At 56.1% G+C, this 26,670-nt stretch overlaps 1 protein-coding gene across 5 annotated transcripts in view; it reads left to right on the top strand.

The window, feature by feature from the left end:
• KCNJ12 (potassium inwardly-rectifying channel, subfamily J, member 12) overlaps positions 1-26,670 on the top strand; it is a 42,223-nt gene that overhangs the window by 4,985 nt on the left and 10,568 nt on the right. For 2 of the 5 annotated variants that reach the window (XM_010842859.1, XM_010842857.1), the window contains exon 2: positions 26,269-26,352. In XM_010842859.1, the coding sequence (XP_010841161.1) occupies positions 26,308-26,352 (45 nt within the window). In that variant the 5' untranslated portion in view covers positions 26,269-26,307. Of the gene's footprint in view, positions 1-19,531; positions 19,618-26,268; positions 26,388-26,670 lie in introns of those variants that run through there. The other 3 variants (XM_010842858.1, XM_010842860.1, XM_010842861.1) reach the window with 3 other exon arrangements.

The following is a 26,670-nucleotide window of genomic DNA, read 5'->3' as shown; positions in this document are numbered from 1 at the left end:
TCTCCTCTTCTGTGCTCTAATGGAGCAAAAACATTCTGGAAACGGTGTTCTCCGCTGGCGAGTGAGCTAGCCAGCGAGTCCAGGCGCACCTTTTTTTTTTTTTTCCTTTGCTTTTAGAAATCGGCTTTGATCGCGGAGCGGGGGCGGGGGGCCTTGGCTGAGAAGCCCGGCGGATTCAGGGCCGGGGTCCTCTCACCGTGCTGCGGTCTGCTCTGGACGTCCTGGGGCGCGGGGAGGGGCCCGGAGAGAGCAGCTGGGTGCAGAGCTCCTGTGGGGCTTCAGATGGGATTCGAGGCCTGTTCTGACGAGTGTGCACATGTCTTGTGTATATTTAAACACCTGTGTTCAGAACGAGAGAGCACAGGCAAGTGTCTCTTTGGAGGTGGTCTTTAGTTCTGCCTCCCCATGGCCTGGATCTGCTAGGACCTGGCCACCCTGCTTCCCGTTTCCTGGGCTGCTCATCCTCCCAGAGCACTGCACTGCCGGGACCACTGCCCGCTTCTCTGCTCCCCCATGCCCAGGACGGGCCCTGGAATAAAGTGCTGGGGACCTCCTGTCCCCCATATCCATGTCCCGTCCCACAGCCCGGGGTTTTCAGGCTTCGTTTCCTGGGAGCACAGAGGCGCCCACACGCCGCTGAAATCAGCAGCCGCCTCCTGGAAGGTGTGAACCCAGAAGGTGGTAGCCTCTGGCCTACCCCTCACCTGCTCCCTAGGTGCAAAGGACAGCCAGGCCCTGGCTGCTGCCTGACTTGGACCCCAACCTCCCCTTGTGCTAGTTTGCTCCTATGCAGTGCCTCATCACAGGTCTCCGTCCCGACCGCCACCATGTGGCCAGGGAGGGCCAGGGAGGGGACAGCCCATGGAGCGGTGGGGCTTTCTGGCCTTCCTGTGGCATGCTTCCTCCTCCGTTGTGAGAAAAGCACCCCCACCTCGTGCTGGATTCCCATCTCAAAGAAACTCCCCAGCAAAATCTGCCCCTCGGCTTTCGGACAGCCCCTCCCTTCCAGGTAGGGGGCCGGGTTTTGGCAGCTCCAGAAAGGGGGTTTCCATCATGTGGGGCCAAGACCCCAAGGGAGAGCAGGGTGCAAAGGGGAGGGGCTTGTTTGAGCATCCCTGGGGACAAGAAGGGGGCACCAGTATGCTGGACAGCAGCGGAGGTCCCTCTTCCCTACTGATGTACCGCTAAGCACATGCACTGGGCATTCTACAAATGCTGGGTGTTTACAAACACCTGTGTGTGTATATGTTTGTGTGCTCAGTCATGTCCAACTCTTTGCAACCCCATGGGCTGTAGCCTGCCAGGCTCCTCTGTCCATGGGATTCTCCAGGCAAGAATACTGGCATGGGTTGCCATTTCCTTCTCCAAGGATCTTCCCAACCCAGGGATCAAACCTGGGTCTTCTGTCCTGGCAGGCAGATTCTTTACCACTGTGATCGGGACATACCTGGCATATCTGAATTCCCAGTCCCGGATCTTACCTTGTGCCCCCTGTCCAGGTGAGGGTAGAGCAGAGCCCCCTCCCTAGTCCTGAATGGGATGGACCATCCCTTGGTGAAAGGGGCAGAGCCTGACTTTGCTGGTCTCTCCCTGGACCTCCTCCCATGCCCGACTGCCATGTCAGACCCTCATCGGGCTTCAGGTTGCTCAGGAGGGGACCCCCTGAGATATGTACCTGGTGGAAGGATGTTCAGTGAACTGTGCTGTACTGGGAGGAAAAAGTGCCCAGGGAGGGGTAAGATCTTGCCCAGAGCCACACAGCTTGTCAGGAGTTTGAGCATAAAACTCCACCTTGCTCTCCCTAGGCCAGAGGGCTGCCCTGTTGGGTTTCCTGTCTCAGGGCCATGCTTTCCCTCCTCTCAAGTCTGCCCAAACAGGACAAGGAAACACTGGTGGGACAGCAGTGATAACAGTAACAGCAGTCACAGCGACCGCAGCGCCCTGTACTTGTGAAGCACTGGGACCGGCTTGGCTGTGAGCAGATTCCTCTGGCCTGGTGAGGCCTCAGGTGCCCTGGGCCATGGCTGGCAACACCAAGCATGGCACCCAGAGCCTTGGCACAGTGTCTGGGGTGGAAGCAAATGCACTGTCACTCCCAGAAACCTCTGTGGCCATTGTCTGGCTCCAGGCTGGAGGCTGCTGAGCCCCCTCAGGGCCCACCTGAATCCCACTCAGCCTGCTGCTCCCAGCTCAGTCTGGCTGTCCTTTGACTGGGTTCACCTGGTGCCTGTTGCTGAGCCCCTGCTGGGGCTTTTGCTGTGAGTGACACTGGGCACACCTGCCCCTCCCCTGGGGCTGCAGCTGGAGCCTTGCCACTGATGACCTGGAGGAGGGGCTGGGGGAGGCAACTCATGGACAGCAAGGGGTTGGAGGCTGGGCTGGCCACTCGGAAGGTGTGGTGGGTGTGGGCTTGGACAACAGGATGGCTGCTCCAGAGGAATTTGGCCGTGTGGTAGGGAGACAGCCAGGGGAAGGCCAGAGATGAAAGAGAGCCAGCCTGAAACTGGGCTGCGGGCAGGGCAGGAGGCTCAGAGGCTTCAGAGAAGCCGTGGGGGTGGGGATGGGGTTGGGGGTGGGGGTGAGGCCAGGCTCAGGCAGGCGGGTTTTCCAGAGGATCTGGGGCCGAGAGCAGAATTGGAGCCCTCACTGGGCACTGGCTGAGGGCCCAGCACTCTGCCAGCCGATTTAATTTCCTAATGGTCAGCCAGTGCAGAGGGTGGCAGTAGCTTTTGAGTCCCAGGGAGGCTCCCAGAGAGACTGGAACATGGCTCCGACCCAGAGCCCACCTTCCTGCATCCCCCAGATACCCTGCCCAGATGTGTCTCTGCGCCAGGCTGACTGTGGCGGCTCCTACACCCAGGGCTGGACCCCTACAGGGCCTGGTGCCTGCCCGCCATCCTAGCTCCCAGGTTGCTGTGTCCTCAGGGCCTGGTTAAGGCCTCGCATGCAGTAGGAGCTCTGTAAATGTTCAGCGGGTCTGTGTCTGGGCTGCTTTCTCTGCCGCAGAGCCTCAGCAGAAGTGTGCTCCTGGAGTGGAGACTCTGGTGCTCTCTGCTGAGCTGTGGCCCCAGTGCAGTGTCTGGCATACAGAAGGTGCTTAATAAATGGGTGTTGAGTAAATGCAGACCCTGCCCTTGCCCCCAAGGATCTCCTTGTTTGGGGAGAGACTTTGGGGCAGGCAACCAGGGCAAATGCAGCCGGTGGTCTGACTGCGGCGTCACTTCTCCTCTTGGGCCTCAGTCTGTCATCTGTGAAGCGGGATCAAAGCATCAGGCAGGGAGGCTTCTGAGATGCCCGGGACGGGACAGTGAAATGTGAGCCTCTGTGAGTGCCTCTGGGGGTTCCTAAAACAAATGGGGTGTGGAATGGAGGGGCTCCGTGGCAGAGGGTGTGGGCTGGTGCTGGGGCTTTTGCTGTTAGTGACACCGGGCACAACTGCCCCTCCCCTGATACCCTCCTCCCCTTGGACAGGTGGGGAAACTGAGGCCCAGCGAGGGCAGCCGAGTCACCTCCCGACTCCCCTGCCTCCACTCACCCCACCTGTGTCCCGCTGCTCCGTCTTCCTGCCCAGCTGCTGAAGTGGCAGCTGCAAAGGCTGCATGAGGCTGTGGGGGCCCTGGGCCCCCAATTAGCCTTCAGTCGGGTAGCACCACACGTGGCTCTCTTTGCGTGGCCCCTAGGGTCTGGGCTCTGGACCCTCCTCATCCTGGTCCACCGGGCCCTGCAGACTGGTCCTCCTTGTGCCTTCGCTTCCTCTTCCCCTCAGGTCATCCTGCTCCCTCCCCTCTGCACCTCCAGCACGCAGGCCAGCTCCTGCCCCAACACTCCCCTGCAGATGTCCACTTGACTCCGCCCTCATCACCTTCAGGTCTTGCCTCTTGGGCTCCCCTGGGCAAAGTGGTCCCTCGTGTTTGTCTTGTTTCCTGTCGGTCTCCCTTGGAGTGTTAGTACCCTGAGTGCTCATCTCCTGAACTCACCTCTGGAACACAGCCTGGTCCCACCCGCTCACTGTGGCCATGGTCCCCAACTGTGGGGGAAGCCTGGGGGAGAGGACGGTGGGACATGCTCACTGTGGGAGTGGGCAGCCTGTGGCCTGAGAGGGACAGCCCCAGCTGGAGGTGGCAGGTCTCTCTAGGAGCAGAGTTGGGGGCAGCAGTTGAGACCCTCTGCCTCTAAAGCCTCCTCACAGCATCTTGGAGGCATCCCTTGGAGAGCTGGGCTGGGTGGGTGAGTGGGGTGAATGTGGAGATACCGAGGTACTGAGCTCTGTGTGTGTGTTTGAACAGCTGATGGCCAAGGTCAAGGAGGGGCTGTGCCCCAACTCCCCGCCCACCTCCTCTCCTTCCAGCTGCAACCCAAGCCCCCTGAGTTGGCTGCTCCAGCCTGCAATTCCCCAGCACTTAAAGTAAAAATAAATCTCTGCCAGCAGCTGGCATTCTGGGTGGTAGCAGTCACGCCACCCCCTGCCCCGACCCTGTGCCTCTGGGCTCTTGGTTCCAGGCCAAGCTGGGCCAGGGGTGCCAAGGGGAGCTGGCTTCATCTGGCCTCTTTCCAGGAGCAGAGGTGCCTCTCTGGGTCACTGTCACTGGGAGGGCAGAGTAGGATGGATGCTGGTGACTCCTGTGGGAGCTGGGATCTGGGGTCAGGTGGGGCTCAGAGGTGGGGCTTCCCAGGGGCCTGGGCCATGACCTTGTGGAGGCAGGGTGTGGGCAGGGCCCTGGAGCCCCTCTCACATGACACCCTCGGGATGGGCCCTTGGATCTCGCTATCCTTGCTGGGCTCTCTTTCTGTTTTCAAAGAGCTCTGGAGGTCTCCGATGGGTGAGTTTTAGTGACACAGGCCTCGAGGAGCTCAGAATTCAGCATTATTCATTCTTCTGACAATTAAGTCTCCAGCAAGCATCATTGCTATGCCCTGTGCCTGGGGCTGGGGCCTGGGAACTGATGTCTCGGTTGGGGAGATAATGAAACAAGTGAACAGACACTTAAGGAAGCATAGACTTTGTCATATTCTTCTGCTAATTATCACAGCTTTTTATGACAAGAGTGTTACATGCTCATGGTAAAGCATCAGAAAATTTTAAGGATAGAAATGAATTTCTTTTTCTCAAACTTTGTCTTCCCCTCACCCCTACCATGAAGCTACATGCACTCGAGGTGACTGTCATTAGAGAACTTTCTGGGTTGTCCGAGTGCTTCACCAGTACATGTCGGCAGCGCCCTGTTTCTCTCTCCCCATCCCCCTTTCCATGTTTCTCATCTTCCACCCTGCTGTCCATGCTGGTGCCCCGGGCCCCATCCCCTGGGGCTTCATCCTTTCTCCTTCGATGGTGTTGGCTTGAGGGCTAAGTCAGAGCCTTGGGACCATGGAATCTTAGCTGTGGAATCTAGGAATGCACAGTCACCCGAGTTCCCAGGCAGTGGGCTCTGAGTTGTGGTTGTGGCCTCTTTGGGACAGAGAACCTGGAGTTGCAGAGTTGGTGTATCTTGGCCCTGGGAGGTGTGTTGCATCTTTGCTGGGGTACCTCCTTCCTCAGCTCCCTCGGGCAGCAGTTGGAGAATCCAGATCTGGCTCCACCCTCAGAAATCCTGGTTCCAGGGACCCGGGGTGGAGCCCTGGCTTAGCACCCGCGGGGAGGTCACCCTGCTGCAGGCAGACCTGGGCTGTCCATGCCTTCTGGGTCTTAGGGACTGTGTGGCCCAGCATGGACAAATGCGAGGCTGAGGCCGGTGTGGTGCCTGACCCTGAAGGGGAAGCGCTGGCCAGGTTGCTCTTCTGAGGCCCTGGGGGCGGTGGGGGTGGGGAAACAGGCCTCTGCTGGGGACGGTCACCCTCAGTCGGCCACCGAGCTTCCTGCTGGGTGCCACCAGCAGTCCTGTCACCTGGTTTGGAGGAATCAGAAGGACGGTCCCCGCCTGGCCCCACTGAGAGCCCCCGTGGAAAGTCTGAGAGGCTGAGTTGAGAGGACCGCCCGGGTGCTCACGCCACGCCTCAGCAGTCCTGCTTGTGAAGTGGATGTGAGCATCACGCCTCCGTCTGGGAATCTGTTTTCTTATCCCCCTTCCGCTCCAGCTCTGCGGTCAGGGCAGCCAGGGCAGCCAGGGCAGCCTCCTTGCTCCCTGCCCCCAGCCCCTCTGCCATGCAGGCCGGAGGCTAACTGTGCCCATCACCTTGGCCCGCTGTGCCTCAAGCTGTCAGCAGCACCTGCCTGGCCAGGGTGGCCAAGTCTCCCCCAACCCCCACCCTGGCTCCAGGAGCCTTCAGGACCATTGGAGGGGATGCCTTCAAAAGTCCTTGGGGGCAGCCACAGAATGGCCTGTCCCCTCCCTGGGGGTTTCATAGCAGAGGAGACCCCAGCCACCCTTTTCCTTTCCTCTGCTGGCCCTGCCAGCTATAGCCTCGGGGCACTTGTGGGCTTTGTCCCAATCCTGCGGCAGATGCCCTGACCCTGAGGCTACAGAGCGAGGTGGCCAAGCTCTGGGTCCTGTCCTGACCCAGCTGCCCTCCTGGTGGGCCTCAGATCAGACACCGGTGGAGGGGGCGGTGGGGGAGCAGCACCCCTGGGAGCTGTGACCTGAGCCTATGGTCTCAGTCTGCTCATCTGGGAACAGGGAACATGAGGGCAAGTGGTTGAACAAATCTGCACAGCTGACATGTCTGCACTGCCCTGCGTGGGGCTGCCGTCCTGAGGAGGTCAGTCAGCTAGGTCCCAAGGGGAAAATGGAAGTGGGATGGTGGGCAGCAGGTGGAGTCTGTACTACTTTCTTCTGTAACAAGTCAAAACAGACTGGGGGCTTAAAACAGAGCAGGCTATTGTCTCTCGGTTCCAGGGCCAGAGTCTGAATTCAAGATGTTGGCAGAGTCGCTTCCTCCTTGAGCCCTCCTGGGGTTCCTTGGCTGGTAGACGTGTCCCTGCCATGTGTCTTCATATGGCCTTCTGCTCCCTGAGTCTTCTCTCCTCTCTAGAGGACACTTGTCATTGGATTTAGGGCCATTTTCCCCTGATGACTCAGTGGTAAAGAATGCGTCTATCAATGCAGGAGACTTAAGAGACATGGGTTTGATCCCTGGGTTGGGAAGATCCCCTGGAGGAGGGCATGGCTACCCACTCCAGTATTCTTGCCTGGAGAATCCTGTGGACAGAGGAGCTTGGCATGCTACAGTCCATGGGGTCACACAAAGTCAGACATCACTGAAGTGACTTAGCATGTATGATCCAGGATGATCTCATCTCCAGATCCCTTGCTTAATTATATCTGAAAAGACTCTACCTAAATGAACTCACATTCACAGGTACTGGGTGAACATGTAGTTTGGAAGAGCCATCACTCAACCTGGGTATGCTGTCCTGCATCCTGATTTTTTTCTCCTTTAAGAAAAATATGTAGTTGTTTAGCAATATATCTCGGAGAGAGAAGCATATTCAGTATGCTTGGTTTGTGCTACTTACCAGCTGTGTGTCCTTGGGCAGATTTCTTGACTGTTCTGTGCCCCTATTTGCTCATCTGCAAGGGGAGGTATTGATGGTCCTCCCCCTCATCAGACTGCGGGAACTCTAAGTGGAAATGCACGGGAGAGGTGTAGTAGATGGCACCTTTGATCAGTACGTCCATGAGCAGAATGGTTTTACAGTCACCTGCATTGCGTGCATTGGGCTGGATTTCTGGTTTGTGAGCAGCCTCACCACCCCACATAACACTGCTGTGATCACCTGGGTCGTGAGGTCCCTGTGCCAGGACCATGCAAGCAAGAAGTCTGCATGTAGCCCTGCTGGGTCAGAGGGCCTGTGCCTTAGCAACTTTTATAGCCACTAGCGATGTGCCCTCCAGGGTGGTCGCTGCCCTGCCCCTCGGAGAAAGGACGAGACTCTGTCCTTGTCAGCGCCTCCATGGGCACCTTTCTTGTTTTAGAGCCAGTGGAACTTTTCTTCCTGTTGAAATACCTTTCTATGGTTCCCTTCCTGGCTGCTGCTAGCTCCTGCTGAGTGGTTATTTCCTTAAACTTTGTCCTTCCCCAGGTTGAGGTCTTTCCCGGTGCCCCTGCCACATGTGGCACCCTTTCTCATCCTGGTGGGTCCTCATGGTTAGACCCAAGGATGACGAGCAGCTGCCCTATTTCCAGATGCCAACACTGAGGCTCAGCTCACATAGCAGCCCAGCCTCTCTCGTTTCTAATAGTCCATCTGTCCCTGGAGCCTGCAGGGCCTCCTCAGGCGTCTTGGTTTCCCTGCAAGCCTGCTGTCCCTGGAGGGAGAAAGTTGGGTTTCAATCTTCCTGTGTCCCCGTCCTGGCTGCATCCCTAGGCTGCCAGGCAGAGTCCCTTTGGAGATGGTTGATGTGCTGTTGAGCCGCTGGGATCTGCTGGCCTGAGGTTGCTGCCCCGGGAGCTTGGGTGTCCTCAGCCCCCTCCCTTGGCTCCTGGTGACCATCAGGATATTTTGGATGCTTCAGCAAAATGCCTGCCTTGGCGGTGACTTCAGCAACCCATGGTGTCACTGGGTGCCTTTATTTCTCAGGAAGTGCTCTGATGTTTCAGTGAGACTCTGCGCCCAAAGATAATAATGAAGATGACTGTTTATTCTGTGTTCTGGTTCCAGGCACTGTGCACAGTGCTCTCCCGAACTTTGTCTCATTTAATTCTCAAATGTACTGGCTGGGAGAGGGGCAGGGATTGAGAGATGAGGCACCAAGGGAGGCAGGCGGCCAGCTGGAGAAGCGCCGAGGCTGGAGGCCCCAGGACCTTCCAAAGACATGAGGTCCTGTGAGAAGGCCACGGGTCCTGCTGGGCTCTCCCTTGAGGGAAGGCTGAGACCTGGGCTGAGGATCCAGGTGCAGTGTTGGGCATGAGCCAGGTTGGCCTGGATTTAAGTAGGGCTGCCCCTTGCCCTGTTTGTGGCTCCAGGCAAGCAGCTTCACCCTTCTGAGCCTCACTATTCTGAGAAACAGGGCCAAGTCTGCCCTTTCAAATGTGGTTCTGCATGCCAGGTTTTAGGAGTATTTCAGAAGCCTAGATGGTGAAGGATTCTCAGTGGCCTGTCCATTTTACCAGTGGGAAAATCGAAGCTCAAGAGGGGGAGGGGCTGAATGACCTTCCCTCCTCCATCCCCTGAGACCTCAGCCACAGGACTTGGGCTGGTCCAATCTCCCTCATCTTTACTCCCACAAAACTAGGATAGGAAGACAGGTCATTGTTTGAGCAATTGCTCTGTGCTGAGAGGCTCATGCAAGGGAAAGATTTAGGCCAGGGCCCTGCTAAAGCTCTCAGGATAGGGATCAGGCCTCCTTTATCCTTTCCTTAGGCAAAGATGAGGCTCCCATCTCTCCATCAGCCCCTTATCCCGGGAGCCCCGGCCCCTCCCAGGGCTGAATTCTGTGCTTCAGCATAGGTGGGCGTGTTGGACTTTCTGCAGACCTTCCCGTGAGTGCTGCTGAGAGGCTGGGATGCGAGGGCACGGCAGAGCTGCTTGGGGCGGAGCAGTGCTGTGCTGCCCATCGACCCATCCCCCATCCACTTCACTTTGGATCAAAGTTAAATGAATTCACGTGGCCTGAGTAGAAGCCCTCGGCAGGGACTGGGGCTGGCGGAGCAAAGAATGTACCTCAGGGGAGGGGTGTCTGGCCCTGGCCTCACATAAGGCTGTGGTGGCGCCCGTGCCTCCCAGGGTGAGTGTGCAGCCAGTGGAACTTAGAGAGCCCTTCAGAACCATCCCTGGTGCCCTGGTCCCCTGCCGCCTGCTTCCTGAGCCCACCCTGTCCCTCCTGGACATGCAGGAGATGAGATTTAAAAGGCATGACCCTCTGCTGCTCTGGTGCTGCCTGGACCCCTCTCTTGCTCTGGTCCCAGACCCACCTCCTCCCTCTCCGTCCAGAAGCTGCTATCTTGGTTCTGGGGCCCTGCCTCCCCTCTAGGCTCCTAGACTCTCAGCCGACAGTGTGGCCGCCTCCTTACTGAGAAAATCGAAGCGGAGCCTTCCACTTGCTCCCACTGCAGCTCCCACCTCCCGCCACCTGCACCCCTTCACCCTGCCTGCATCCCTTCCCTGTGACTGGATTGTTGTGCTCCATGTCCACTCGGCCCCTCCATTCTCACCCACCCAAGGCCAGCGCTGTGGTGTCTCCCTCTCCCTGCTAGAGCCTTTTCTACATGCTGCACCCATTCCGTTCAGAGGTGACCACTGAGGGCCTGCCATGGGCCGACGCTTCCTCCAAGCACCAGGACATACCAAGGGAGAAAACAAAGCCCGGCCAACATCCATTTGTAATACAAATTCTCAGTGAACTAGGAATCAAGGGAAACTTTCTCAACTTGTTAAAGGCACCTACAGAAATCTAGAGCTGGCATCCTACTGAACGATGAGAAACTTCCCACTAGAATCAGGAACAAGGCAAAGAAGTTGTCTCTCATGATCGCTTTTCAACATCTTACTGGAAATCCTGGCTAAGGAGGAAAGAAAAGGAAATAAAAGATATACAGATTGGGGAGGAAGACATAAAACTATCTCTACGCACAAATGACATGATCATCTATGTAGAAAATCTGAAGAAATTGACACAAAAGCTCCAGGAAGTATTTCCGTGCTCCGTGCTAAGTTGCTTCAGTCGTGTCTGACTTTTTGCCCCCGATCCCATGGACTGTAGCCCACCAGGCTTCTCTGTCCATGGGATTCTCCAGGCAAGATTACTGAAGTGGGTTGTCATTTCCTTCTCCAGGGGATCTTCCCAACCCAGTGATCGAACCCTGTCTCCTCCATCTCCTGCACTGACAGGCAGGTTCTTTACCACCAAGCCACCAGGGAAGCCCATGGAACTATTTGGTGCAAATGTAATTGCAGTTTCAGATGTGAATTTTAAATCATTATAACTAGGTTCAAACACATCTTGATTACTCAAAATAGGAACCATTACAATCAATACATTTTTGCCAATGAGAAATAAGGAAATCAGTATGTTTATTCCTGTAGTGTAAAAACCCACGTTTTGGGATTAGATGAACTCTTGGAAAGCATTTTCTGCCTCCTGCTGGTTGTAGAAGTGTTTTCCCTGCAGAAAGCTGTCGAGAAGCTTTAAGAAGTGGTAGTTGGTTGGCGAGAGGTCAGGTGAATATGGCAGATGAGGCAAAACTTCGTAACCCAAGTTGTTTAACTTTTGAAGCGCTGGTTGTGTGACATTCAGTCTCGTGTTGTCATGGAGAAGAATTGGGCCCATTCAGTTGACCAGTACAGCTGCAGGCATTGCAGTTTTGGGTGCATCTCATCGATTTGCTGAGCATACTTCTCAGATTTAATGGTTTCACTGAGATTCAGAAAGCTGTAATGGATCAGATGGGCAGCAGACCACCAAACACTGACCGTGACCTTCTTTTAGTGCAAATTTGGCTTTGGGAAGTGCTTTGGAGCTTCTTATTGGTCCACCCACTGAGCTGGTCATCACCAGTTGTCATATAAAATCCGCTTTTTGTCACATGTCACAATAATCTGATATAGAAATGGTTTGTTGTTGTTGCATGGAATAAGAGAAGATGGCACTTCAAAACAATTTTTTTGGTTTTGATCAGCTCATGAGACACCCACTTATCGAGCTTTTCATCTTTCCAATTTGCTTCAGATGCTGAACGACTGTTAATGGTCGACGTTGAGTTTTCCGGCAACTTCTCATGCAGTTGTGAGAGAATCAGCTTTGATGATTGCTCTCAGTTGGTTGTTGTCAACTTGCGATGGCAGGCCACTATGCTCATCTTCAAGGCTCTCACCTCCTTTGCAAAACTTCTTGAACCATCCCCGCATTGTACCTTTGCTAGCAGCTCCTGGGCCAAATGCACTGTTGATGTTGCAAGTTGTCTCCACTGCTTTACCACCCATTTTGAACTCGAATAAGAAAATTGCTTGAATTTGCTTTTTGTCTAACATCATTTCCATAGTCTAAACTACATATAAAATAAACAGCAAGTAATAAATCATTAGCAAAAAAATAAAGCAAAATATGCGCATTAAAATGATGTATAACATCACCACATTTATTTAAGAATGTATTCCAATATCAGATGGCGAAGGTTAACAATGCAAAACTGCAATTACTTTTGCACCAACCTAATAATAAGCAGTTAAATCAATGGCACCCCACTCCAGTACTCTTGCCTGGAGAATCCCATTGATGGAGGAGCCTGGTGGGCTGCAGTCCATGGGGTCACGAAGAGTTGGACATGACTGAGTGACCTCCCTTTCACTTTTCACTTTCATGCATTGGAGAAGGAAATGGCAACCCACTCCAGTGTTCTTGCCTGGAGAATCCCAGGGACGGGGGAGCCTGGTGGGCTGCCGTCTCTGGGGTCGCACAGAGTCGGACACGACTGAAGTGACTTAGCAGCAAAGCAAGGTTGCAGGATACAAGATTAATGTACAAAAGTCAATCACTTTCATCAATGGCAACCCACTCCAGTACTCTTGCCTGGAAAATCCCACGGATGGAGGAGCCTGGTAGGCTGCAGTCCATGGGGTCACTAAGAGTCAGACACGACTGAGTGACTTCCCTTTCATTTTTCACTTTCATGCATTGGAGAAGGAAATGGCAACCCACTCCAGTGTTCTTGCCTGGAGAATCCCAGGGACGGGGGAGCCTGGTGGGCTGCTGTCTATGGGGTCACACAGAGTCTAACACAACTGAAGCGACTTAGCAGAGGCAGCAGTAAACAAGTGAAATCTGAAATTAAAATCACAATACCATTTGTATTAGTACCCCCACAACAAAACTGCTGTGCTCAGTCGCTCAGTCGTGTCTGCCAGGCTCCTCTATTGATGGGGATTCTCCAGGCAAGAATACTGGAGTGGGTTGCCATGCCTTCCTTTAGGGAATCTTCCTGACCCAGGATCGAACCTGGGTCTCCAGCATTGCAGGAAGATTTTTCACCTTTTGAACCACCAGGGAAGCCCATGAATACTGGAGTGGGTAGCCTATCCCTTCTCCGGGGGATCTTCCTGACCCAGGAATAAAACCCAAGTCTCCTGCATTGCAGGTGGATTCTTTACCACCTGAGCTACCGGGGAAGCCCTCAAGGAAACTACCTAGATATAAATCCAACAAAACTCTGATGAATGAAATCAAAGAAAAGCTAAATAAGTGGAGAGATATTCCATGTACATGGATAGGAAGACTCAATATTGTTAGATGTCAGTTATTCCCAGCTTGATCTATAGGTTCAATGTATCCCAATCAAAATCCCAGAAAGTTATTTAGTAGATATCGGCAAACTAATTCTAAAGTTTATATGGAGAAGTGAAGGACCCAGAACAGCCAACTATTGAAGGAGAAGAGCAAAGTTGTAGGCCTGATGCTAACTGCCTTAAAGACTTACTATAAAGCTACAGTAATCAAGACAGTGTGGGATTGGCAATGGAACAGACAGATAGATCAATGGAGCAAAAGAGAGAGCCCAGAAATAGACATGCACAAACACAGCCAACAGATCATTGACAGTGGGGCGAAGGCAGTACAGTGGAGCAAGGGTAGTCTTTCAACAAACAGTGCTGGAACCACTGGATGTCCACACGCAAAGGATACAATCTGGACACAGACCACATGACCCTTCACCAGACTGGGTCATAAATGTAAATGTAAGGCACAAAGCTACGGAACTCCTAGAAGACAGTGTAGGAGAAAACTAAGATGACCTTGGGTATAGTTAACGGCTTTTCAGATGCAATATCAAAGGCATGATCCATGAAAGGAATAATTGACAAGCTGGATGGACTTCATTAAAATTAAATGCTCTGGGAAAGATGATGTCAATAGAATGAGAGGGCAAGCTTCAGACAGGGAGAAAATATTTGCAAAAGACACATCTAATCAAGGGCTGTTATCCAAAATAAACCAAAAACTCTTAACACTCAGCAATAGAGAACAAATGACAGACAATAGGGAAAAAAATGGACCAGAGACCTGGACAGATGCCTCAGCAAAAGAAGATACACAGATGGCAAGTAAACATATGAAAAGACGCTCTATATAATTTTTCTGCAGGGAAGAGTAAGTCAAAACAGCAGTGAGACACCACTCCATACCTTTAGAAGGAGCAACAGGAACTCTCCTCACGGCTGATGGGGCACAAGTGGTACAGTCACTCTGGAAGACAGTTTGGCTCTTATAAAACTAAACATACTTTACTGTATGCCCAACAGTGATACGCCTTGGGATTTACCCAAGGAAGCTGGAAACTTATATCCACACAAACCCCTGCATGCAGATGTTTCTAGCAGCTTTATTGGTTATTGCTAAAACCTGGAAGCAACCAAGATGTCCTTCAGTAGGTGATGGATAAATAAACTGTGGTCTACCCTGACAGTGCAGTATCCTTTAGTGCTAAAAAGAAACGAGCTTTGAAGCCATGAAAAGATATGGAAGAACCCAAATGCATACTTAGCCATCTGCATGAAAGCCAGTCCTGAAGGGCTGGATGCTGTGCCATGTGATTCCAGCTACCAAATGTTCTGGAAAAGGCAGACCTATGGAAACAACAGGCAGATTGGTGGTTGCCAGGGGTGGAGAAGGGGAGATGGATAGGCAGAGCACGGGGTTTTTAGGGCAGTGAACTGTTCTGTGTGACACTGTCGTGGCAGATACAAGTCTTTGTCCATCTGTCCACACCCACAGGCTGTACAGCACCGCAAGCGGGTCCTGATGTAACCTATGGACTCCAGGTGACGGGCCCAGGCAGGGCCATGGGTCATAGTGAAGGTCCTGCTCTATTGAGGAATACTGATGACGGGGAGGATGTGCATGTGCAGGGTCATAGTAAATGGAGCTCTCTATTCCCTCCCCTCAATTTTGTTGTAAACCTAAAACTGCTCTAAGAAACACTCTTGAGCAAAAAGAGAATCCTGGCCCTCACATGTTCATGGGCGACTGAGTTAGTGACCAGAGAACCTGTGAGAGGGCAGGGTCGTCTGAGCAGAGATCCATGTGGACTTGGGGAGGAACCAAGTAGGGGCCTGAGGGGAGAGGCTGGGGTGGATGCTGCTCGCCGGGTCAGGTATGTCAGGCTGCAATTGGGTTCACGTCTTTTTGGCATGTGCCTTCATAGGAGTGGATTGCAGTGAACTGAGGAGCCCCTGAGCCCCGTGTTGCTGGGAGTCCAATAGAGTCACGTCGCCCACTCCAGACCCAAGTGGAGCCATGGGAACCCTGGGTCCCACAGGCCTGGCACACAGTAGGCACTCAGCGTGTGCTCACTTAAGGGGCACAGTTGTGGACATGTGTATGCCCTGCAGTGCCCAGTCCCCCAGGCGTGGGCTCCCCAGGGAAGGGTGGGTCCGCCTGCTGCAGGGAGGGCAGAAAGGCAGGCAGGGGACAGGAGCCCCTCCTGTGGCACCCCTCAAAGGCTGCAGCTGCTCCAGTGGGAGGCGGGGGCCCAGCTGGCCCCCCACCCCCTAATCAGCCTGTCAGCACTGAGGAGCTGGCAGGAGCTCCCATCAGCACTATGCTGGTGGCTGGATCTGGAGGGAGTCCAAGCCACCTGGCTCCCCTTGGCCTGGGGTGCGGGTGCTGTGGGAGTGCAGGGTCTCACGGACCCACACCCTCCTTTCTGTGTCCCCATTCCTACAATACAGCATCCTCAGGGGGTAGAACCCAAGCAAATGGGTTCAGAGGGTAGGCTTGGGACCAGTCTTGTAGACAGGGTTAGGCTGTGAATGGATGGCCAGTGAGCAGGAGGGGTGCTTGGCTGTGTGTTCTGTGGCTGCGCAGAGCCGTGACTGTGGAGGGCACGTGTCTGAACGTGTAAGCAGGAGTGAGGAGCTCGTGCACTGTGACAGTGACACGGATTAGCCAGTGGTGCAGGTGGGGGACAGCCGTGCCACTGCGAGTACGCAGCACCTGAGGCTTTGGGCCCCACTGCCCTGCGTGTTGTGCTCAGACCCTCAATAACATTTAGGTCCCAGTGCCTTCTGCTGTCCCCTGTCCTGCACTCTGTCCCAGCACCTCCCCAGCTCATGGGTTTTCTGACCCCGTCACCTCTCCACCCCTCTCCCCAGCTGCAGGGAGGGCAGGCTCCTGGGTCTCAGGAAAGCATGCTCCTGGAAGCTTCTGCTGCCTGGGGCTTTCGTAGGTGTTGATGCATGGCTTCCCTGAGGTGACCTCGGCAGGTGCCAGTGCTCTTCTTACCCCATTTACAGAGGAAGGCATGAGGCTCAGAGGGGTTTGGGGACTTTATGGGGCCTGAGGTGCCCCCTCTGAGCCTCTGTCTAGAAGTCTGGCTGTGGCTGATAGAGTAGCCTTCAGAAGCCCGGCTTCAGGGCCCCAAATGGTCTGTCCCCACATCCCTGGCTACTTTCAGGGCCGGCCTGCTCACCTCGCCCCCATGCTGCCCTTGCTCATGGGCACAGAGTCTCTGCAACTCCCTGCCTTTGTGCCAGGCCTGGCGCCTCTTCTTCTTTGCTTATGGGGCCATCACTGTCTGCTGGCTGTTAACCTGGTGTCAGGACCTTTAATGCCCCTCTGGGGGGCTGAGACCCCTGAACCGGTGACCTATCAATAGGAGGTGGAGGCCTGAGTGGCAGGAGGCTGGTGGACCCTGGACAGTTAGGACCCCCTGCCCTTCCTTCCACAGCTGATGGCTGAGTGCCCACTGCCAGGTGCTGGGCTTGTCCCTACAATCCACTATACAGAGCAGGCCTCAGAGACCCGACGCAGCCTCCAGGTACCTCCTGCTCCACCTTCCAGCCTCCACGTCTCCACTGAGGGCCTACACTGGGGCTAGAATGTGGCTTCCCTAAGCTCGGGGCTGGGAGTACCACCAGGGCTCAAGGGGGCTGTTGCCATTGCTGGTCACAGCCACATGGTCTTCAGTGTTCAGAGGCCACCTTCCTGTGCCTCAGTTTCTTCTGATGTCAAAGCAAGACTCTTGGGAGGCTTAAGGGAGAGCATCGAGATAAAGTCCTGGTGGGCGTGCACACTCATTTCTGGTTCTGCACACAGACATCAGCCCTCGCTCCTGCCCAGCATTGTGCTGGGTGAGTCCAGCGATGAATCAGATCCAGAAGCTCAGGATACCTAGTGTGGCCAGGGTTTGTGTGACACAAAGAAACCCAGGGGCCATGGAGGGCAGGGGGTGACCCCAGACCCAGGCCAAGGGATGAGGCAGAAGCTGCCAGCGGCTGGCACCCTGCCAGCGGGGGCTGCTGGGGTTCAGCATTGCCAGAGGCAAACCCTCGGAAAACGTGCGCTCATCTTCTTTCCGGAAACTTTCTAGGCCGTGCTGGGGCCACGGAAAAGGGCTGCAGGGACATGCTCGAGGACTCCTGGGGCCTGGCAGGCCTGCAAACAGACCATGAAGGCACAACATGGCCAGTGCTGGAGTGAGTGGGTCCCTCCTGCTGTCCCCCTGGTGCCTGGCACAGAAATGCTGCTGCTGCTCATGATGGTGATGGTGGTCACTCTTCTCTAGGCTCTTTATGAACTTGTCGGTCCTCAAAGCAGTCACATCTGAATGCCCACACAGTACAGATGGGGAACGAGGCCCTGAGAGGCCAGTGACCTGCCCAGGGCCTGGCCTCGTCTGACCTGCATCCCTAGGATTGCACGTAGTCGGCACTCAGGCAGGGCTGTGGACTGGCTGGGGGAGAGTAGGAAGGGGCTGTGCCCTGTGTCCGGGGCACTGCGGGCCCTCACTGGGCCCCCGAGGGGAGGCCCAGGTGGAGGTGTCCCTCAGGGGTGTCTGCTGCCCCGGCTTTGGGGTCGAGTGGAATGAGGAGCTGTTTGGCTCTCAGGTGCTTGCTGAAGCCGGAGTGGAGTCCGTCACACACCTGGACAGGCCTGCGGGAAGGCAGGGAGACCATGGCTCAGAGGGGCTGCCAGGTGCCTAGACATGCAACCAAGTAGTCAGAGATGGAATTTGAGCCCAGAACTGGCACACTGCAAAGCCCATGCAGCTCTGTGGGTCGCAGGTGGGCTGCTTCCCGCTTTGCAAACGTCAACATGAAAGCCTACTCTGTGGCCACAGGCTGAGCGGTGACTGTGAAGGCCCAGTGCTTGGCCCCACGTCTAGAGGGCACAGCCCCTCTAGAGGGCCTGTCTGCACCTGTCTTACAGATGAGGACACTGAGGCTCTGAGAGGGGCCTGGACTGCCTTTCGGTAGCCAGAGTTCTAGCTGGCTCAGTTCCCAGGGTCTCAGGAGAAGCCAGAGATTACGGGATGCCTAGGGGATGGGCAAGGGATTCCTGTAATCCCCCATCCAGTGCCGCTGTGGCCTAGTGAGGGGCCCCTTGTCTGTGAGGGTGATGGTCAGAGGTTAGCAGTAGGATGCCAAGCCTCTTCACACTGTCCCTGTGCTGACAGCTGGGCCCTTGGAGGCACCAGAGCCCCGCAAGCTGGCCTCCACAGCTGTTTGGAAGGTGGGCTGGGTGTTGAGGCAGGGCCACCTCGCAAGGTGAAGGGCCCCCACATGGCTTCTGCTTCAGGTAGCAGTGGGGACTGGCTATGCTGAGCCATTCTCTCCCCCCGGGGGTTGCTCCCTGCATGCACCGGAGGGTCACCAGGGCATGGGCTGGGGCACATTACCAGGCAGGGTCATATGTCTGGCGTTCCTTCCTGGCTGCATGACCATGGGCAAGTCCCTTCACCTCTCTGAGCCTTAGTTTCCTCTTCTGTAAAACAGGAATCGTAATGAGTCTCCTGCCTCTGGGACTCAACTGGGGAGGTCTGTGCTGTGCAGCGAAGGCCCAGGTTTGGGGGCGGCCTGGCAGGGGGTTCGTCCCCAGCTCTCCGTCTTACAGGCTGCGTGGCCTTGGAGAAGCCACTTTAGCTCTCAGCTTCCTTATCTGCCCGCTGGGGACAGCAGCAGACCCTACCTCAAAGGGCTTTCTCAGGACGCAGTGAGCAGGCAGGGTAAAGCCCCTGTAGCTGTGAGCGGAGGTCTGGCCCAGGCTCCTGAGCAGAGTGTGCGCACCTCGACTCTGCCTGACGCTGCCGGGTGGCTGCCTGCGGGGAGCGGCGCCCGGCTGGTTCCGTCTGATGAGATATAAATAGCGGGCAATGTTTGCGAGCAAGGATCCGCCTCCCTCCCCAGCCGGCAGGGCAGCGAGGCTGACGAGCTGGTCGTGGGGACGGGAAGGGGACGGGAGCTCGTGAATAAATCATCACACGACCCGGGTTAGTGCCCCGGCCTCAAGGCGGCGGTGCAGTTAGCGCCTCAACAAGCGGGAGAGGGTGACGCGTGCGGCTTGGCCCAGCGGCCCTGATGTGCCTGGCGTCTGGAGCGCCCTCTTCTGGGGCCTGGTGAACCTGCAGGGCGGCCCCACCCAGTCCCCGTCCCTGCCTGCTGCCTTCCCAGGTGGACTCCCCGGTCTCCGAAGGGACCCCACACCACGGACTGCCTGCCCACTGGGTCGAGCACTCGTGTCCTGGCTCTGGCAGCCCTCACTGGCTCAAGGACAGACAGGCCAGGCTGCGACTGGAGCCTGGGACAAGCCTGGCCCTCTCAGCCCTCCTGCTCCTCTTTGTGTTCAGTGGTTTGATTTTTTTTTTTCTCTTCTTTTGAACCAAGGCGCCCCAGCTTAGCCAACTCCTGCCCCATTACCAGGGTGACCAGGACAGCCATATCCTTCACCCCACAGCTGCAGCCAGGGTCAGGTGAGGGACTTCAGTGCATGCACATGCATGTAGCCTGAACATGTGTGCATGGCTATGTCACACCGCCTACACACGTGTGTACACACAGCTCACACATACAGATACACGCGTGCAAGAACAGACACTTGGAGACTCACCCCATGGTGTCCAGTCCTGATGTGATGGAGGCACAGATGTGCCCTCGTGAGGACACAGCCCAGGCCCCTTTGCTGATGTTCCCAGGGGAGCAGGGGTGTGTAGACGCGCACCGGTCAGTGTGTGAGCTTTGTTCCTCATGCCCTGGTCTCTGCATGAGCGCCACCTCTGGCCACGCAGCTGTGTGATGAACCACAGCACCCTGTCTCCAGGCCACTGCAGCCTCCAGCTCCCAGAGCACCTGCTTCCAGCTGCTGTCCTTCTCTGGTCACCTCCCAAGTAAACTGCCTGCTCCCAAACCCTCCACTCTAGATCTGTTTCTGGGGAAACAAACTTGGGCCATGTGCGTGCACACTCTGACGCTCCTGGAGTCACACACACCACACCCCAGGCCATCTGTCCACGCAGGATGTGTGCACATACCTTTGTGTGCTGGACTGCGGTCTAGGCACTGTGCGTACACTACCAGGCAGGCAGTAGAACTGGGTCCCTTTCACAGATCTGGAAATGAGACAGAGATTAGTCATATAAACACGTAGCTCAGATGTGGAGGAGGGCAGGCCGGAGCCGGCGAGGCCAGGACCGCGTGCAGGAGGACTCCCCAGCCCCGGCCGCTGGCAGCGCTGATGGTGCAGATGAAGGCAGGAGCAGCCTCCGCATCCCTTGGCTTCTGGTCATGGGCCCCAGCCCCTGGGTACGCACGGCCTCTCCAGGATGTCCGGCCTGAGGATGGCACTGACTAGCCTGTAGCCTTGGGGCACTATATTCTATCTCTGACCCTGTTGCTTCCTCTTGGGGCAGAGTCTCAGGATTGTTGAAAGGTGCACACAGTTGGTGCTAAATAAAAGTTCCAGGTAGGAGAAAGCTTTTCCTGGGGCTCTCAGGGGCCACCTTTCCTGCTCTTGGGGAAACCGCCCCCACAATCTACCTCAACTTCCTGGGCACAGGCTCAGAGAGGGCCAGTGGCTCAAGGCCACGCAGCACAGCAGGGCCTAATACGGTCCAGACCCCATGCCCCTGCCCCCTAGTCTTGGGCTCTCTGCAGCCCCTGGCCTCCCACAGTACTGGTTTGCCATGAAGGAGAGGCAGCCGGGGAAAGCTTCCTGTAGGAGGCAGTCCTTAGCCCTTTGGAGAAAACTGTGGTTTTTCCTGGAGACATCTGGGCCAGACATGTGGTCAGTGCCTGAGTCTTGGTTTCCGTGGCCCTGAATCTGGACTCCAGTGATTCCTGCCCAGCTCTGGGTGGACCAGCTGTGTGACCCTGGGCATGGTGCTCACCCTCCCTGAGCCCCAGTCTGTTGTGACTATCCGAAGGAACCATAGTGTGAATGGAAGTAGCACGTGTCACAGTGTCCACGTGGGTGCACAGTTCCAGTTGTTAGGGTTGGAAAAGCCTCTGTGGTGGAGGCCAGTGTGAGGCTGTGTGGGTCAGAGGGTCAGACGCCCTCTAGCTTGCTGCCTTGCCACCCTGAGCCTCAGTTTCCTCGAGCAAGGCAGGATGTGGGAGCATTTCCTCCAAAAGCCATTTCTGGGGCATGGATTGTTCTTACTGCTGGCAGATGAGAAAGAGGAGGCTCAGGTGCCCCGGCACACGCAGCTCTAGCCCCGCTGCCTCCCTCCAGCTCCTTGAGCACATGGAACAACATCCCAGCCTCAAGGTCTTTGTCCTTTCGCATATTTCCAAGAACGCTGCTGTCTCAAGTCACGTGTCGCCCCCTCAGCAAGGTCTTCCTGTGCCCATTTTGCTTCAGGTATGACTCGGTTCTTTCTTCCCCAGCATGGTTTTTGTCTGCCTTGCCCCCACGCAGTCTTGGCCCTGAGCACCGTGTCTGCATACATTGGAGGCCCAGACGGTGTCTGCCGAGGGGGTGAATGCCCCGTCCGTCAAGCAGGCGGAGCCCAAGGCCTCGGTTGTGCTCCTGGAGCCCAGCTCTCCAGAGAGTCCTGAGTGGAATGATGGGTCTTCCGGAAGCCCACCCTGTTTTCCCGGCCTCCTGATCTCCGAGCACAGCTTCCGGCCCATCCCAGGGTGAACCCTGGACCTCAGAGGTCTGTCAGGCCTTCCTAGTGAATCTTCTGTTCCAAAATAAAGCCAGATTTACAAGATGAGGACGGGGAGAAGAGGGAAGCTGAGAAAACAAGTGTCCCTCTGCTCCCGTAGCAAGCGTCCAGGTCCACGGGGCACTGAGGCCAGGATTCAGGCCGTGTCCTGCATGACCTTTGCCTGGAAGGCCTCACACTGCGCCCAGCCTGCCGTGAAGCAAGGTGGCCCTCAGTCAGGAGGGCTCCTTAGGGAGGAGGTGGCTGGATGCAGAGGGACAGAGGCCAGGTCATGGGTGCGGGGCTTGGATCTGCTGCTCAGGGCCTGGTGTTGGTGGACACAATGCTTCTCTCTGCAACTTACTTCCTCCTTGCTCAAAGACACGTGGGCCATCTCACCTGGACTGTTCCTGGGTGCAGTGCCGGGCACTCAGCAGAAGCTAGGCATTCAATTCCAGGGCTCTAAGAAACGTGCTGCCGGGACCTGGCAGGGAGCAGCAGGGGACCCAGGGAAATCTTGAAAGGCTTCCTAGAGGAGGCATCCTTGGAATTTGAAAGATGAAACGCAGAGCAGGGTTTTCCGAGGTGAGGGCCCAGCCCAGGCTGCGGCTCTGGGTGTGGACACTCCTGAGACGCCCCCCACTGAGGATGGGGGGTTCACACTCCCACTGTGTCCTTTTCTTTTGTTGATTTATAAGAACCCTTTATATACTAAGTATATCAGCCCTTTCTATAGCAAACGTATCATTTACTGTCCATTTTGCTTATAATGCATTTTAATAAGCAACATCACGAATATTTTTATGGTGGCCAATTTTCCAGCCTTTTGTTTCGTGGCCTTTCACATCCCAGGGCGTTCCTTGCCCCTTTGTCTCAGGTCTCTGCTCTGCTGTGCACACTTAGAAACTGTTTGAGACTCAAGTTGAAGATTGATAAATTACAGCTGTAAGGAAAACGGACACCACGGTGCCTTTGCTCACCACATGGTCCCTCCTGCCCTGTCTATCTGCTCTCCCCTTCCTGCTTGGAGTGAAGTCCAGTCCAGGCCCTCCATGAAGGGACCTGTGACCCTCCCAGGGTGAGTCAGAGGCTCAGAGATGAGGTGGTGGGGAGGTGTGGGGGAACCAGGATATTTCCAGCTCCATGTACTAAACTGATGAAACCCATCATGACCACATGAAATAGATAACGTTATTCATCCCATCTCATTGGTGAGAAAACTGGGCTCAGAGAGTTATGACTTGCTCAAGGCCATCCAGGAAGGGACAGAGACAAGATTGGAATGCAAGCCATACTGCCTCTGGTTTTATACTTTCAAACTCTTCTCTGGCACCCATTGCTCTTGGGACCAAGTCCAAACTCATTAAAATAACGTGCAGGGCCTCTCGGCACCTCTGCTTCTACACATCGGTGTGAAGTGCACAGGCACTCAGCGCCTCGTCTCCCTGCTTTTAGGGTCTCTTTCTCCAGCCTGCTCAGCCCCAAATCTTTAGGATCCTGAATGCAGGTGCTGGAAGGGCAAGCCCCCTCACATGTAGTAGGAACAGAGTTCAGAGTTGGGCGAGCTTTGCCCAAGGCCTAGTGTGTGAGGAGCAGAGCCAATGTGCACCCTGCTCTCTGGGACCCCGAGTGCTCCTGGCAGTGTGTGGTCAGTCTGAGCTGGGCCCTCTCCAGGGAGTCCCCTGCCCCTGACTGGGTCATATTCCTCCCATGGCCTCCAAAGGCTCTGACCATGTCTCTGATCCTGCCTGTTGTGGCTGCTACCTAGCTCGCTGTCTTCCTGCTTGATGAGGTGCCCCTTGTAGACAAACCCTGCCGGTCCATCACAGAGCCCCTGGTGCCCAGCTGAGTCCAGCAGTGAGCGAGCGCTCAGGAAAGTTTGCCTCCCAGAGGGAGGTCCAGAGAGGGATGGGGGCCTGCCCTAGGTCACACAGTGAGTTTGAGCAGAGCTGGGGGCCCCATGAGTAATCCCAAGATCCCCCAGGCCCCACTTGGTCCCGGGACCCAAGGAGGCCCAGGGATGGGGCAGTGTCTGTAATGGCCACTCTAGCAAAGGGCACAAGGAGTCTCGGTCCTCTGCTGCTTCCAGGGGCCCGGGGCCAAGGACACCCTGTCTCCCTTCTGCTCCTACTCCTCGTGGAAGGATGTTCTCAAGATAAAAATACCCTCGGAAGTATTTCCTGGTGCCTGGCGTGACCTGTCTTCCACACTGGGGGCCAGAACTTCCTGCCCTGGCTTCACCTCAGGGCTCAGAGAGTGGACATTTATCCCTCCTGGCCGCTTGGTTCAGCCTAGCCTTGTGGTCAGTGCATCCAGCCCCTGTCTCCAGGCCGTGGTATCTGAGGGGCCTGAGGGGTTGTGGTCGCTGTGGTTCCTGTAGCCGGCACTTACTGGCACCCTTGCCAGAGATGACACCCTGGGCACAGAGCTGGGGGGTGGGGGCAGGGCGGCCAGACCCAACCCCTGCAGATCTCAGGGCTCTCCTGCTTCAGTGCCTGTTGGGTGCGTCCTGAGAGCAACAGACCGGGCCACACAGGAGGTGTCGTCCTCTTAGAACCCTGGGACGGCCGGCATTTACTGGGCGTCTGCTGTGCTGGACACCCTCTTTGTAGCCTCCCCATTTTGCAGATGAGAAGCCTGAGGCCCAGGGAAGTTCCCACTGGGAGCTAGGGGGTGATCAGGCCTCGAATGCAGGGCTGAGGCTCGCTGGTCCCCGAGCCCCACCCTCCAGGGGAGGCTGTCGTTGGTGAGGACGGTGACTGTGGTGGTGGAGCCGTGTGGTGCCCGGCTGGTGCCCAGTGCACTTCCCCCATGGCATTGGAGCAAGGCTGAGCAGCAAGGGGAAGGGTCCTGCCCCTGACTGACAGGATGGTCCTGGGGGGAAAGCAGAGGGCTCCCCTCCCTTGCTGGGAGGCTGAGGGACAGTCTCGCTGTCAGGTCAGGTCATCCCCGTCAGCTGAAGACCCTGCCCCTGCTCTGACCTTCCCTGTTCAGGACTGTGGACCCCCCCTCAGGAATATGTTTAGTGAACCTCCGACGGTTGGGGGTCACATCTGTCTCATGGGCCGTGGCCACTGCAGGGGAAGATGGAGCGCTGGGCTCTTGTCCCTGAGCTGCCACTCACCGTGTGTCTTTGTGACCCGGGGCAAGTCCCTGCTCTGCTCAAAGGCTCTGTCTCCTCCTTCTGGAGCTGGTTTGCTTCCCTCACAGGAGAAAGCCTGTTTTAGGGAGCAGGGAGGCAGAGGCTGAGAGCCCGGGGAAGGCAGGCCGAATGACCCCAGCAAGTGGGAGGCAGGCGCTCCTCCGTCTGCCCTCCCCATGGCCAGATGTCATCTCCCCTGCTCAGAGTTCCAGCTCTCGGTGACCTCGCCCTGCTCAGCCTCAGTTTTCCCATCTATCCCTCAGGGTGGGCTGTGAAGGTTGGAGTATCAGTGAGGCAAGGAACCCAGCACCCAGGGCCACACACAGTGGGTGTCCACTCCAGTAGAAGGACAAGAGGTCAGAGGCCCCGGAACTAGTCCTCTCTCAAAAGTCCAGCTACCTGTTGGGAGTCTGGGGTCGAGCCTCCATCGTTCTTAGAGGGGCCAATGGCAAGGCCCCTGGCTGCTGCTTTGGGAACCATGAGGGATGGGGAAGCAGGGGGCTGAGGGCTGGGTGTCTTGAGGTGAGCCTGGAGTGAAGGGAGACCAGCCAGGCCACCTCCTAAAAGCATGAGCAGGTGCCCCGAGCCAGGAAGTGACTCAGCCAAGGTCATACAGCTGGTGAGAGGCAGAGTTGCAACTGAAACTGGGTTTGTATGCTTCTAAACCCACCACTGGCGTTGCCTGAGAAGGCTTGTGATACGGGGCTGACTCACCACCAGTTCCCTTAATCCCAGCTGGAAGATCCAGCGTGACTGTGGATGCCCGCCAATGGTAGCTGCGAGAGAGTGGCCTGCATGGGCACTGTGGCCAGAGGACATCTCAGGTGGACTCGCCTCCAAAGACTCCCCAATGCCCGCTTCCCCCTGCCCCATGCCCAGACCTCATGGCGTGCTGCAGAGGAAGGCAGGGGCTGTCCGCTCACAGCGGGGCCTGTGGTTGGTGTGCTGAAGGCTCTGCAGCTAGCCAGGTGCGCAAGCCACACCCTGAGGGCCTCTGACCTGAGGAGGTGCCCCGTCTCTGCAGCAGGAGCAGCAGCGGCTCCGACTTCATAGGGTTCCAACGTCGTGAGGCTTGCCTGAGTTGTCTGTGAAGCGCCTACCAAGTGGCTGGCATGCAATGGGCATTCAGTAACTGTCAGCGGTCACTTTTTCTGGGGGCCCGCATCGTACTACCTTTCTCTGGTTCTGAAGGGTTGTTATGAACAGACTCACAGGGTCCTCCACCTTCCACAGGATCCTGGGAAAGCAAACAGAAATGGGGGTTTGTGTGGGAGTTTATGACTGTTGAGCTCCCCCCAGCAAGGAGAATGGTAACTGTGCTCTGTCACCTTCAGGGTCTTCCAGCCGCTGAGGCCTCTCCAGCCGGTGGGGCAATGGCAGCCACAGCTAATGCAGCCTTGAAGACGGTCACTTGCTTGGTGAGCACCGTTACTTAGAAGATAGGGCTCCAGAGGTAAGATTGGGGCACGGGTGTCCACCTGTCTACCCAGTCATCCTTCCATCCAGACACTCATCTCTTTACCCACCTGCCCATCCACCCAGCTATGTGACCTCTCATCCACCCTCTATCCATCATCCATCCATCTAACTCTTCATCCACCTACCCAACCCATCCAGCCATCCTTCCATCCATTCACCTCCCCCGCCAGCTATCCAGTCACCCATTCATCCATCCATCCACCCACCCACCCACCCATCCATAGATTCATCTGTCCATCTGTCCTTCCACTCATTCA

The sequence above is a fragment of the Bison bison genome, unplaced genomic scaffold (assembly GCF_000754665.1).
Source record: "Bison bison bison isolate TAMUID 2011002044 unplaced genomic scaffold, Bison_UMD1.0 scf7180017864180, whole genome shotgun sequence".
Lineage (NCBI taxonomy): Eukaryota > Metazoa > Chordata > Mammalia > Artiodactyla > Bovidae > Bison > Bison bison.
The sequence above is the reverse complement of the archived record's forward strand: the minus strand, read 5'-3'. Positions and strand labels throughout refer to the sequence as shown.